Raw genomic sequence first — 14,365 nt, forward strand, 5'->3', positions numbered from 1 at the left:
ATGCCAGCCTTCATTCACATGTTCCTTCTATCTCCTCGCATGTGTACCAACTGAATGTATCTATGCATGTCTTCAGATAGATCCTAACAGATGGCATTGCTGCCGGACGCCCGACGAGTTGGAACACATGAAAATAGACGCCATACCATCAGAGAAATGTTAAGTTGGTACTCATGTGGCGATATAGAACGAATATATGAAAATGACAGCTGACACCTATCGGAAAGAATTCGTATTAAATTCTCTCGCATTCTCTACCATATATGCCAGCCTGCATTCAAATGTTCCTTCTATCTCCTCGCATGTGTACGTGTACCAACTAAATGTATCTATGCATGTCTTCAGATAAATCCTAACAGTAACAGATGACATTGCTTCCGCCCGCCCGACGAGTTCGAACGCCATCTATTATCAACTCTCTGCATATCATCAGTAAATTTAGGACAGAATTGTCTAAAAAAATAATGAGTCAAGTGAAAAATCTATTATATTTCGGCCATGTTGAGTTGGCTCAACGAAATTATTAACTCAGAAACCAAGATATTTTTTTCGAATAGAAAATTATTATTTTTTATTCGTTTGGAATTACTGAGATCGGTCCTCCTTCAGAAATAAAGATATTCGAGAATAATTTGATCGAAACAGATTCTCAATGCTTTATGTGTTTTCGGTTTTAAAGTATCCTTAAATCTGACAGAAAATTATATGTATAAACTCTCTGTCGTTTTTAAGGTTCAACATCTAGTACTTTGGAGGAATTTGTATGAATCCTCGATGTATTTATTTACAAGTAAAGACTTAAAGAACTTGGACTTCGATCTTAAATTTGTATTTTCTCTGTTTTCGCTAAAAAAAAATCAATATTACAAGGTTGGCAATCCGTATGTCACAACAGTTTTAGGGGTTGTTCGATAGATGTCGCTGGTAATCCGTTTATTTGCGCGTTCTCTGTATGACAGCTGTCTGCAGGCCTGCCGTTGAAATCAGAATTTTTTTCAACAATGGACAACGTGAAATTTTTATTTTTTGAAACAAAACCGATTTAGTATGAACAAAAGAACTATTTTCTATTGGATTCGCGTTGTTGGAGTGGCTAGTGACAGTGTGTAACAAAAATTGATTCGATAAAATTGTCGATTACGTCATAAAATCAAATTGTATTTCACGACCCTCTTGGGCGTCAGTTGTTAGTGAGTTTCGAATATATTTTTCTGTTTGTGTTTTTTTGAACGAAAAAAAAGGGGGACAAAATGTCTCAGTCACGGTAAGTTGATTTTCTTTGAACAATTTTTTTATGATTTGTACAAGGGGACGCATACGATGATTTTTTTCCGTCGTGTGTAAACTACCTACGGTTGAATGATATTTGATTTTGAATATTTAAAATTATTACGACAAACGGACATCCATTTATGTGAACCGCATATTTTCAGTACGTCGTTTGACAGTGATTCGGGTGATGAGATGTCGGATTTTTCCGATACCGCTGTGGATGATGAAAATATGATGGGTGGCCGAAAAATGGGAAAATTACGGTGGACAAAGCATGAAGATGCCGCTCTGAAGATTTTAGTGCAACAACACGGTGAGCGTTGGGATGACATCGCAAAATTTCTGAAAGACCGTACGGAGATGCAGTGCCAACAGCGCTGGATTAAAGTGGTGAATCCAGATTTAATTAAAGGTCCATGGACCAAGGAGGTGAGTACGGAACGGCACTAACTGAACGATTCATGAATTTTCACTTATCATTCACAACATTGCCGGTTACAATTAAACTCGGAACCGCTCAGTAGAATGATATTCTATTGTCAGATCGATTTCGACATCAAATCGATGTCACCATCAGTGCTATGTAAATAGTGTTACCACATCCAAGGAAATCATAATGATTAGTTCGGGGGTAGTCTTATCTTTCGAACCTTGTTCATCTACCCTGCCCCGTGTTCCGTTCTTTATATTTCTGGTCGGTTTACCAAGAAAATTCTTTTAAACTTTGGCAAATATTTTCGATAGATTGTAAGTCGGTGAGTCAATGCTAGCAACAATGGTCTGACTGGATGGTCGTTATGAATTTTTATCCATCCGCACCTTTTACACTCACTGAACTATAACATCGGTAATCTACCTTGACCCTCGTCCTTGTCAGAATAACATATCTTTAGATTAGAGAGCTTACCTGCCATAAGCTTAACAGCTCTTCCTTTCCAAAAAGGATTTGATCGAGATTACCGCTCAATCAGCGGGTAGAACTACCTTTTTATGCCGGTGTTCATGCACAAACATTACCAAAGGTGAGGCCAGAGCCCATCTCAACCCTTACTGCACTTTCCCCGGGAGCAGTACCCCAGCGCATAAAGCGCAATTGAACCGACAGCCACCACGTTTCAGCCAAGGATAGGCTCCTCAACCATCGCTGGGCCCGATACCGAGAGTTTCTCTGGTTCTCGGGGGGCTTCCAGCTCCCGTGGTACCGATACAAACCCTCGGGTAGGGTACGTGGTTGGTATGACCACTTCGGATGGAATCATGAACTCCCAGCTCCGATCGACTTGCATCAAATTCCGCGGGGTTGCAACGCCCCGAGGGAACTTCGTGGAATGGGCCGGGACTGCTCGGTTTAGAAGCAGAACCGACTTTTACGTCAGTAATACTGACACCAGTAGTTCCCATTTTGCGGTTGGAGAGCATTTGGCGTTACCCAGGGTGCACGTGTATCAAAGATACGGACGCGCTCTCCGCTAAACCCCACCTCGTCCTTGTCAATGGGATAAGCGTTTCTTAGTCTTGTCTTCGCTTGATGTAGTTGAGCCACGATCTTGTGGTACGATGAATCACTTGGACACCTTGGCCTCGTAATCACAACGATTATACATTGCCTTCGTCCGCGTTCAACAGATGTCCTCGGTAGATTGAACTTGTCTCCAAAAGCGAATTATTCAACCATTTCACTGAGCGATTCCGAGTTTCATTTTAATTGTCGATACGACGCCCAATCATATTCTGATCATTCTCCATTACCCAATGCAGGAAGATGAAAAGGTCATAGAACTTGTATCGCGGTATGGTCCGAAGAAATGGACGCTTATAGCACGAAATCTGAAAGGTCGGATCGGTAAACAGTGTCGGGAACGATGGCACAACCATCTCAATCCGAACATTAAAAAAACCGCCTGGACGGACGAAGAAGATAATGTAATCTATCACGCGCATCAGCAATGGGGCAATCAATGGGCAAAAATTGCTAAGCTACTGCCGGGTCGAACGGACAATGCGATCAAGAACCATTGGAATTCGACAATGCGTCGGAAGTATGAACTTGGTGAATATTCGCGACGACTGAAGGCTGACAAAAAGCATGCAGCAGGACCACCAAAATTGACACCGGCAAAGGCAAATAATTGGAAAAGTGCAGGTAAGGTGTTTGAAATGGGTTGTGATCGGATGTGACGGTTTGCATTACTGGGACACATTTTTCTAATGAAATTCTGACCGTTCTTTAGCTGACCGTAAAGACGATGTGAAACAAAATTCCATGTACCTGTACCAACGAGACATTACAGACGAATATATCGAACAGAAATTTGGTACGTAGACTGAGTAGTAACTTTGTTGCTTGAATGGAAAATTCATTTCTTTGTCGCTCTTATCTCTAGCTCCTCAGTATCCGGAAGAGAAAAAAATTCAACGAAATCCACCAAACATATTGCGTCGAAATAAACCAGTGACCGGCCTAGCTAGCACCATAAAATACGAGGTAAGTAAATCACCGACCGTTTTCGTCATTTTCCATCTATTTTTCTGCAATCATCTTACTGTCTGAACTGAACTGAAGTTTCCATTACTTTTGCTTTACTAACATGCACTTTACATTAGCTACTGTTGAACTGCTTAGTGATAAGGAACATTCATCTTTTTCTCGGTCGCATTACGCTTATCGACACTCGTGTGCCAATTTGATATTTTTGTTTTGATACTAGGATGCAATGTAACACGTAGATTGAACTTAATTGAGAAGTACAATCGGTTGCGTGAGTTGCAAATGAAAATTTGTTTCCGTACCATCTTAACACTCGGCTGTGTACGTTATAACACACAACACTGCACCCACAATGACATGCCCCTCTTCACCATTTTGTTTATTTAAATATTGCAGAAAATTGATAGCACTAATTTCCGCGGACAGAACACCAACACTGCCACAGCAACAACAACAACACAGCACTTAAATTCCAATCTACGTGGTGCACCATCACCAGGAATTACGCCAATTAAAACACTACCCTTTTCACCCAGTCAGTTCCTGAACTCACCCTGTCCTCTGTCTTTCGATATGGTACTGCCGGCCAGTACACCCGTACGAAAGCACCTGCAAAAGGTAAAACAAAACAAAAAAAAGTTCGATCGGAACGTCGGTTTGTTGAAACTTCAGTTCAATTGACTCCAATTCACTTGTCTGACTTTACTGATACCGACACAAACATTGTCGCAGGCCCAAAACACTTCGCTTCTCACCCCATCGCCGAAGAAACGAAAATGCGACCAGAGTCAACCGCTCAACTACGATTATCTGAACGAACAAATGGGTGATATGAAGGACGAAAATGGACTGGATAGCTGCGAGAAAAATCAGCCCGACGACGACGACGTTGACACACCAAATAAATTGAAAGTGAATGCTAGCACATTTCCCAGGACGCCGACACCGTTCAAGAATGCATTGCATGAATTTTCGAAGAAACGGGGCGAAACGTAAGACCGACAGATGGGATGCATCTGAACGCGGAGAGTTGATGTCAGTTTTCTCTTTCTTTGCTCACAGTTACGTTCCATCGAGTCCGGGCTGTCTGGTGGAGGACATAACCGAAATCATGAACAAAGAGAAATTGAACGATTCGACCGTCGAATACAAAAATGACGGTCCCAGTGGTGCATCGAAGGTGACACATAATCCGAAGAGGTTGTCGTTCGAAAATGCAGGCAGTTCGCAGCAAGCGCCGAAGAAGGCAAAGAAATCGTTGGAAGCAGGATGGGACAGTTCGACGGCTAGTGACATTTCGTATTTGATTGAAACGCCGGTAAGTCATCCGATGTTATTGTCCTTTACCAATTTTCCCCGTACATTTTCGACGAGCTGGCAGATGAAAATTTATTTTGTCTCTTGAATTGCTTCAGAGTAAATCGCTGAATTCGGACTCCGGTGTGGTGTTTTCGCCTCCGAGTATCGTCAAAGATGCGCTGTCGATAAGTCAATCAGCTGCACTGTTGCTTGAAGACGAACAAAACGAGACAATAACTCCAGAAAATCTGGATAACTCTGCATCGTCTCAGGTACAATTTAATTTAATCCCATTTAACGATGCTAGCAACGGTACTAAACTCAGTTGTAACTATCCATCATCACTAAACTATCATCAGAAAATGATTCCACTACAAAATCACCAGAAATTGTACAATCAAAATGTCGGAACGGCATGTAAAACGCTTAGAAACCAAAAACACTTTGTTCCCCTAGCACATAACAATCGTCTAACCATCAAATGTGAACGAGATGATGAAAATGAAACCGTAACTTATAATCCGTACGCCAATGAAAACGATCAAAACGACACCAAATTCCAATTATCTAAGTCCATACAATACCAAAACGAGCTAAACCAAAACCACTGTCCCATTGAAATACCGCTGGTGCGACGATTCGGTCAAGATCGTACAAATTTCTACAATATCTTACCAAAGGTCGAACCGATCGGTAAACGGCAACCGGCACCGGACGGTGTGAAAAGTAATGCACAGTCCGTCGGTTTGCCGTCGATCAATCAGCAACAATTTAATTGTTTTAGTCTTAGGGATCGAATATCGATCAGTTCGCATTATTCCAAAAATGTGGCCGCACAAACGCAGCCGACAGGCGTCAGTAATAATGAAAATAGCCAAAGCAATGATTCGCAATCCACATTCACATTCAATACGAATTCAAATGAAAATTTGACATTCAAAAATTACGATTTGAACGACGAATTTTGGTTGAATTTTGATGAGTAGATGAGGGAGGGAGGATTCCACTTTTTTATTTGTTAAATCTTTTTGCGTTTCACGTTTTAGCATTTAAGGAGATCTTAGCTGTAAGTACAATTCACCACGGTTTTTTCCCTCGGTTTTTAGGTCTTTAGTAATATTTATTGCACCAATTAGCTAGCTAGATTTTAGGAAAATTACTTTTAGCACCGCAACCACACGTACTAATTAAATTAAAGAATTCGATCATGTGAGTCACATGATGTGACCAAGAATCGATTCTACAAAAATAAATTTGAGGGACTCACAGGATGTCATTGGTACATATACTGTTGCCGAAGCAATCGTTTTTACACCGACAATTTCATCGATAGTCATGATCACTCTAATGAGTTATTGCTACCCGAGACTTCTGATTCCTCGATAGTTATAACTCGTTTGACTGCATTATTAGATAAGCAATTTCCCCATTTAACTGCAGAATTAGGCTACCATCAGAAAAAAGCGTTCAATGCTTAATGATTAACTGGCCGGGCTAGTATCATGTTCCCTAAGTCTTGATGGTCCAAACGCTCCAAATGCTTCAACTGCTCCAAATGCTCCAAATACTCCAAATGCATCAACTGCTACAAATGCTCCAATTGCTCCAAATGCTCCAACTGCACCAAATAATGAACTATCTCGACTAGTTTGCATAAGTACTCTAACCGAACTTGATATGAAGCTGTGCATTCTGTTTGGTTTTGGTTTGAGTCTAAAATTTTGCAGTCTGTGTATGGTTCCTTAACTTTCACATTTATTTTGTTTGCACACCCTGTCTTATCTTAAATTACAACTCGCAATGTTAGCATATTAGTTGTCTCCTCGATAAGGACCGCAGGAAATGAAATAGAAATGAAATTGCTTTAGGTTTTCTCTGTGTCTCAAATCAACGAATCTGAAAAACAGTCTAAGAATTCAAAATTCCCCATTTCGATTAATCTTAAAATTATTTTTTAAATTATTTTCTAAATTTAAGGTTTTTTACACGCGCGCTAAGTCAAATTTGAAAATTATTTTCTTTTTTTTCTGTTTCTTTGTTCTCTTTTTTGTTAAAAATGTGTAGCGATGAATCACTGAGAAATTCCTCTTTCAAGGCAGGCGTAAAATTCTCTCTGTTGAATTTGTTAACGAAAAAAAAAGTTGTTTTTACGGTGAATTACTCAAGTGCATTAATAGAATGATTTTCACCTTTTGATGACAAAGAAGTTAGGCAACGAGCACAAACATAATTGTGTTAATAGGGATAACAATATGGAAATCTTTCGCCTTTGTTTTCACAATTGTAATGTGTTCTTTCGTCACAATTTTAAAGATTTTAGTTCAGTGTTTTGTCCAATTAATAAATAAATTTTAGTTCAGGGTACCTACTGATACAGGCCGAACCAGGCTTAATAAGAGTAGAGCAGATCTAATGGTTACGATGGATCCGATTTTTCTTAAGCGCAAAAGTTTCTGCCACTATTTTCCCCAAAGCAAAGCAAATGTCGGCAACGCCGAGATACGAGATCTCCACTCCACTCTTTTGTCCGTTGAACATGTAGCACATTACGTCCTTGTTTGGACATTTCTTTATTTCTTCACAGAATACCGAATTTAGAGTCGGTTCGGCTCTCTATTTTTAGATTTAAATCTCAAGGCCCGGAACTGGTCAATTTTCAGGTCTTGGGGAAACAAATTTGCATTTCTAGAGGGGTGGATATAAAATGGCATATTAGTCGGCGTCATGTCAGTGGCTTTCCGTTACATGTGTCTCAACCATCAAATGTTCGTATGGATAAAAAACTGTAATTAGGTCAAAGTCTGATTCAATATTCGATAGGCCTACAGATATCTTTACGGCAACATGGACAGATGGAATGGAAAGCCACTGACACCAGGCCCAGACTGGCCACAAAGGCATTTTTTGCATTCATTTTACGAATTTTTGACATTCATCGCCCAAAGGGCTTTTGGAGTGCCATTCCAGCCTTGACTGACACAGACTAACGACCATGCCATTTACATCAATCGTAAAACTCTTTAGAAAAGCGAATGTATTTTCCATGACCTTAAATTGGACTCTTTTCACTTACTATAAATCTGTCCTTCAACCACCAAATTTTTAGGTTTCCTTTTCAAAAGAAAATCTTTTTGATATATCTTATGAACTAATCCCAGTGATGCATTGACTAACTGCACAATTTATTTATTTTTCTTTTTTATTATTTTTCTAATTTATTATTTATGTTATTTAAAAAAAGAAAGACAACACAACCAACACACACACACAGTTTCTTTGAATTTATTTTCTTTCTATTTTTTTTTTAATATTTATCTCTTGACAATTATTTAAATTTAACAAATTTTTAAGAAAAAAAATATTTATTTCGTTTTTCCCCTATCACCCCTAACTTTAATTCGGTTATAATTCATTTTTTTTTATTAAATTAAATTAAATTAATATTTAAACGAAAAGAAAATATTATTTTTAACGGTCCTTTCCTTAGCATTTAAATTGAATATTTTTATTTGCATTTGCAATATTGACAAGTCAGTGGGGGTCATGAAGACAGAATGAATTTCGATGTGTCGTAAATATTCTGACGTAGCTTGATTCCAATTTACAAAAAAAAAAGAAATTTGTTTGCCAGTTCATTCGTCAAAAAAGTTTTTAGAAAAAGATGGAGAACTTAACTTAACGAATCTATAATTTCCAATCGAAAATTGCAGTAGATCATCACCGCAAAAATAAACAAACACCGTAAGAATGTAATGATTGAACGAACGCAAAAACGAAATATATATTTATGTAATTTTAGAAATTAATTTTAAATATATACTCGTCGTATTGGTTATTGTTTGTAAAATGCCGTACTTCCGTACTTTCTTGTTATTTACAAAAAAAAAAACGTTTGTCAATATTGTAAATTGCACAATAAAATATTTGTTTGAAAATCTTATCATTTTTGTTTTGTTTTTTATCATTTAAAAAAGGAGTATTAAGTGTACACAACATCAGACAGCAATATGCTGTCACATTCGTGCAGTAAAAAAACATCGTCGCACCCATCATTATGATTGTTTTTACAGATTCCAACTAAATATAAGCCTCAATCGCTTTAATACTAACCCACTTACACACACACAATCCACGGACGAATCTACAAGTTCTGTGAGTCCTGTGAATCTCCACTTTCCAGATATTATCATAATATGTACGAAACGACGCGCTTAGAACATTCACCACTTTTACCGACCTGGCTGCTATTATGCTGGTGCAATTTACAGAAGATAGTGACAACTTTGTACAGTCGCATACAGTGAAATTTCGGCATGAATTTGCTTCAGCTGTTTTTCAGCTGAGTCACACATACAATCAAAACTGTTTATACTTGTTACGAAAAGGAATTCACCTGAAAGTTTGGATCCGTAATTTCTCTGATCCGCTGAGGGTCTGCATTACCTTCAGTGTTTATATACTTTGAAACTAACCTACAGGTTCGATGTTTTCATCGTCTCTGTTTAAGTGTATCTCTCTCTCTCTCTCCACACGTACGATTAAATGAGAAAACCAGCATACACAACTGAATCAGGGATCAGTTGAAGCTGAACCTAAAAAGTGGATCTGGGATTTCCTGTGTAAATCAATTGTTGTGTGCTTAAATAGAACTTTTGAAATTCCGGATTGCCGCACAGGCCACACCCAACAACACACTAGACTCTCTGAAAAAAGAAATCTGACAAACTTTTGACACGGCCAATAATTTTTGAAAATTGAATGAAGAAGAAAATATGTCTCGCGGCTAACCCTGCCCTCGAAAGTGATTTTTCCGTCTTTCTACCTGAGTTAGTGGCAATTTCCTTAAAAACCTAATACAAAAAAACCGAAAGAAGGCAAAAAAATCTTTTATCAACCGAAAATTTCTGCTAAATAGCGCACAGTCGTTCGGTGCATCCAGTTCGAAGGTACCGGTAAAAAACGACTGCAGAAAGAAAATGTTGGTGACACGCAAAATAGGAATGCCCACAATGATGAGGAGGCTACCTATAAGGTAAAAACGTAAATAAATTGCAAACCGTTTGCTGCACAGTAGTTTTACAAATTTCACAACCGTAGCTGTTTGATGAGTGGTGCTTTGTTTTATAGAACAGGAATTTATTATTTAGACACGTTGATTTGGAGAGGAATTTTTCTTTTGATTGATGCTCTCACGTAACACTTGGACATTTCAGACTAGAGAAACCTTGGAGTTATTTGAGTTCTCTTATTACAGGACGTTAATTTTTGGTCTTTATTTTCAAGCATGGACTGGGAGTATTACTGAGAATATTGTTGATGTCTTCATTTGGTGTTCATTGATTGTTTTTTCCTTCGCTCTTCCCTAAACCAATTTTTTCTCCTTGTTATTAGTTATAGAACCATTTATCGGAAGACAAAATTGGTGTTAGAGTGAAATTTGTTTGTTTATTCTAAACTGGTGATGTCTTCCTTTATCGTCTTTTAATTCCGTTTAGTAGAGAAATTTTCTTATTTCTATGTTACCTGCATGAGTCATTTAACATTGATCTACAACCAAAAATGCTGACTAAAGAACCGAATTCTTATTTTTTTTGCAGAAATGTTTGGACCCGAAATGGGAACAATTCGCCTGTGGAAAAACGACTGATCAACTGTATCTGACGCAATTGGCGCACATGTGTTGGAAAAATATGACACTACAGCCTCGGTCATTAAATTTTTATAAAATTTAATTTCGTTTTTTTGTCGAATTTATATTCATCATAGGTTACGAGTGGCAAAATTTAAGTTTATTTTAGTGACTGTCCCCCAAAAAAAAAGCGAAACAAAAACAAATCAAAATTTAATTTTTAACGTGTGGACCGTGTGGACTTTGTAGTTTATTTTTAATCTTTTCGTCCTTGTCGAGGGTTGGTTTTTGACGATTGAAAATTTAAAAAAACAATCAGGGGAATATAATTTTGTGAAAAAAAACGGGTAAAAGTGAAAGTATAGTAAATACCATGAAAGATGATTGATAATTATAATAAAATTAAATAATCGACCCCTCACAACCATTCGTACTTATAGATTTTTAATTGCTGTGTGTATTTAAGGCTTGCAATGTTTAAATCATAGTTCTAAACTAAAACTAAAATTCCCAAAATGTAAAAAATAATTTCCGATTTAAATCTTTTAGATAATTTTTGTCGAAATGACAAAGGAATTGGAATTGGAATTTAGTTGGTAAATAAAACTAAAAATATTTTGTAAGAATATAAAGCAGATTTATCTAACAAACGGTACGTGCCCGTCAGGTCACGATGAGTAATTCTAAGAAAATTAAAGAGAAAAAAATAAATTTAGTAAAAAAAGAACCTGAGAGTTAGATATATCCTAATATATAACAAAAAAGATGATGAAAAATGAAAATTGTGTAGAACTAAATGGAAATGAAGCAATAAATTTAAAAATATAAAGAAAAATGGCACAACAGATTTTTGTATTCAATTAATCAATTAATTCAAGGTGAAGCGACTCATATGTACTCTGAGATTTCATCTTTGTTGTAAGGGGTTTAGCGGGTTGATTAGTCTTTGCTCTAATACCTCCCGCTTACCTATTTTTGAGTTATGTTAAGAAAGGATGTTTCCAACTAAGGTTGAAGCTGTTAAGTTAATGTGTGACCGTTATCATCCTGCTTTGTGTGTTTTTAGAAAGTTCCTGGGTAGTTGTAGGTTTAATTGTTTGTTGCGTTGCTCTATACGGCTTTTTTGTTAGTTGATCGCTTGAGAGATGTTGACGAGATTTTCCGTTCAACCCTCGAGGCCATTACAAATGTGAAGATGTCAGTGATCAAGCTTCTCTTCCGTTGGCATTCGGAGGGATAGGTGTTAGGAAAGTTGAGGATATTGCAGTGGCAGCTTATCTGTCGTCTGTTTATTCTACTTTAGAATTGTCTAGTGAGATTTTAAGGGAAAGTTTTCAAGTAATCGATCCTAACGTTTTCGATTTAATTGGGGAAGATTTTGTTCCAGAAGGTGACGAAAAGGAAAAGAAGCGAAAGAATTGGGATATGCCGAAGATTAGGAGTAAATTCGACGAGATGTTTGTCTTCAGTGAACATGTTGCTAATGTAAGACTACTTGCATCATCAACTAAAGAATCTTCAAAGTGGTTGGAAGTGGTTCTATGGAGCCAATTTGGTTTACTATTGGATAGCAACTCTGCTAGTTGTTGGTCTTCGTTTATGTTCTGATTTATGCGTGGAACATAAGTGTGTTTGGGGTGGAATGGTTCAAAAGGATGGCTTACACGGTTTATCATGCAAAATGAAAATTAACCTGCACAGACGGCAAGCACATTAACAGTTTTACTATCTGATCTATTACTTCATTTGATCGAAGATTTTCATAGATTGATTTCAGAAATCTTTTCAGAGTTCCCACGACTTCGAACGCCTCCTAATTTTAGGATTTTAGAAGGTTTTTTAGAAAATTTTAGGAGAATTTTAGGAGGTTTTTCAACTAATTTTTTGATAATTTTAGGATGACTTACGGTATTTTAGAAAATTTTAATGCATAAAAGAATTTACCTGAGAACGTCGACCTTCGAAAATTACCAAAACAAACGTTTTACAAACTTCGTTCTTCATTCAAGGCACAATTTACACAATAAGCACAATTTTTAACTTTGCAATTCAGCAACTAACTAACTCGAAAGACCAAAATTGTTTCTAAAAGAGTATACTCATAAATGAGCCTAGCACGAGATTCCGTAAAAGAAATGTTGAGTTAATACTCGAACAAAGACACTGTTTCGTCATATACGGGTCATTTGGTTCGCAAATCGTCAGCCAATGGTAAGCAAACTCAGAGAGAATTCCCATGTATATACGTAACCATTGAGACAGCAATATCTTGCAGGTCAAAAGAACGGTTTGCAACGATACAAAAAGCTTTATGGACATCTGTCCGAAATCAACGAGAGTCTTTTATAGAGACGCATTAAGAAAAACTCCACAGATATGCATTAAAAAACTTCTTCGGTTATAATTTCAATACTTCAACGACACACAACTCTAACGAAACCAATACAGCAGTCATAAAACCAAACTCAACTTCTTTCGTTCTTTGAAAAAATCCCAAAAATTGGTCCTTAGCGATGCTGTAAGTCTGAATTGATTCCATCACGATACCACACGTAAAACGTATACTCAAGGGTCTCACTCTAGTCTCATAATTATTAACAAGGGTCACTGAATAGTCTCATTTTGAACACATTGTGATACTTTTTTGTTTCTTTGAGACTGAAGAGTAGTCTTTTTTGGAATATTTTTTGTTGGACCGTTTTAGACTGAGTAAGTAGTCTCTACTGTTTTTCACATCGCTGCTACCTGATAGCTTGTATCTTTACTTCCCTGACCATCCACATCTTTATCTGAATCTTCATCAAAGTCTAAGCATCCCTGCTCTTGTTTGTTTAATAAAATGATAAACGATGGAAAGGCTAATAATGGATAATGGATAATTGGTTTATTTTCTAGAGCTTAGTTGTGCTTTTTATTGTCTGAATGTTAGGTCCTGTCTTAACCCGCATGAGTTTATAGTTTTATTTATTCTTAATTTTGTAAATTATGTATGTATCAACAACCCATTGCCAAATCGTAACGTAAAAAAGCTCGGATTCATTTCCGTACAATGTTGGAAATTGAATGTAGAACTTGCCAGAATCAAATTTTTTTTAAACAAAAGAGATAATTGAATACTAAAAATTGTCATCAAAGAGTATTTGCAACGCACTCTGTAGTAACAAATTGGTGGTGTCGATATCACAGCGTTGTTCAGGTTTTTTTTTCTAGTTTTTCAGTTTTATTGCAGCTTGAACCCATTTTAGGAGTTTTAGGAGGATTTGGTCCATTTTATGAATTTTAGGAGTTTTAGGAGGAGTGGGAATTCTGTCTTTTACATTTGTTTTGAACATGATTTTTTCTGTATAAGACCTCTTCAGTCAGAGCTTGTCGTTTATTATTACTGTCGTTGTCGATAACAGATGACAGCCGTCTGTAACAGGTTAAAAAAAATTGCTGCGCATGATGAAGTTAACAAAAAATTTTCTCATGCATTCTCTTCAGCAGGATTTCCAACCATGTTACAACCGTCAGGTATGCCTAGAGATGATGGTAAAGGACCTGATGGAATGACCCTGATTCCATGGAGTCATGGGAAATCTCTTATGTGGGATGTAACAGTAAGAGATACATTGGCGCCTTCATACATTAATGAATCTAGCAAGAAACAGCGGTCGATTGCGGATAACGTGGAAAGA

The 14,365-nt window shown here is 37.3% G+C and overlaps 1 protein-coding gene across 5 annotated transcripts; it reads left to right on the forward strand.

The window, feature by feature from the left end:
* The first annotated feature begins 937 nt into the window (after window positions 1-937).
* On the forward strand, window positions 938-11,285 carry LOC119072838 (myb protein). 5 transcript variants are annotated; one of them, XM_037178149.1, is made up of 11 exons: window positions 938-1,264; window positions 1,434-1,701; window positions 3,031-3,415; window positions 3,504-3,587; window positions 3,657-3,757; window positions 4,157-4,378; window positions 4,493-4,752; window positions 4,823-5,078; window positions 5,176-5,331; window positions 9,975-10,091; window positions 10,657-11,285. In XM_037178149.1, exons 1-11 carry the CDS (start codon window positions 1,251-1,253, stop codon window positions 10,789-10,791), a joined length of 1,998 nt encoding a protein of 665 aa, XP_037034044.1. In that variant the 5' UTR covers window positions 938-1,250; the 3' UTR covers window positions 10,792-11,285. The 5 variants fall into 5 exon arrangements, with proteins under 5 accessions (XP_037034044.1, XP_037034045.1, XP_037034042.1 ...); XM_037178150.1 differs by lacking the exon at window positions 9,975-10,091; XM_037178147.1 differs by lacking the exons at window positions 9,975-10,091; window positions 10,657-11,285 and adding an exon at window positions 5,419-8,782.
* The last annotated feature ends 3,080 nt before the right edge of the window (window positions 11,286-14,365 follow it).

The sequence above is a fragment of the Bradysia coprophila genome, assembly GCF_014529535.1.
Source record: "Bradysia coprophila strain Holo2 chromosome IV unlocalized genomic scaffold, BU_Bcop_v1 contig_84, whole genome shotgun sequence".
NCBI classification, from domain to species: Eukaryota; Metazoa; Arthropoda; class Insecta; order Diptera; family Sciaridae; genus Bradysia; species Bradysia coprophila.

Bases quoted from the DNA above. Each gene is read 5' to 3' on its own strand.
- LOC119072838 (XM_037178147.1), top strand. The intron at 4,753-4,822 runs GTAAGACCGACA...CTTTGCTCACAG, and splicing joins TCGAAGAAACGGGGCGAAAC to TTACGTTCCATCGAGTCCGG. The intron at 5,079-5,175 runs GTAAGTCATCCG...GAATTGCTTCAG, and splicing joins CGTATTTGATTGAAACGCCG to AGTAAATCGCTGAATTCGGA.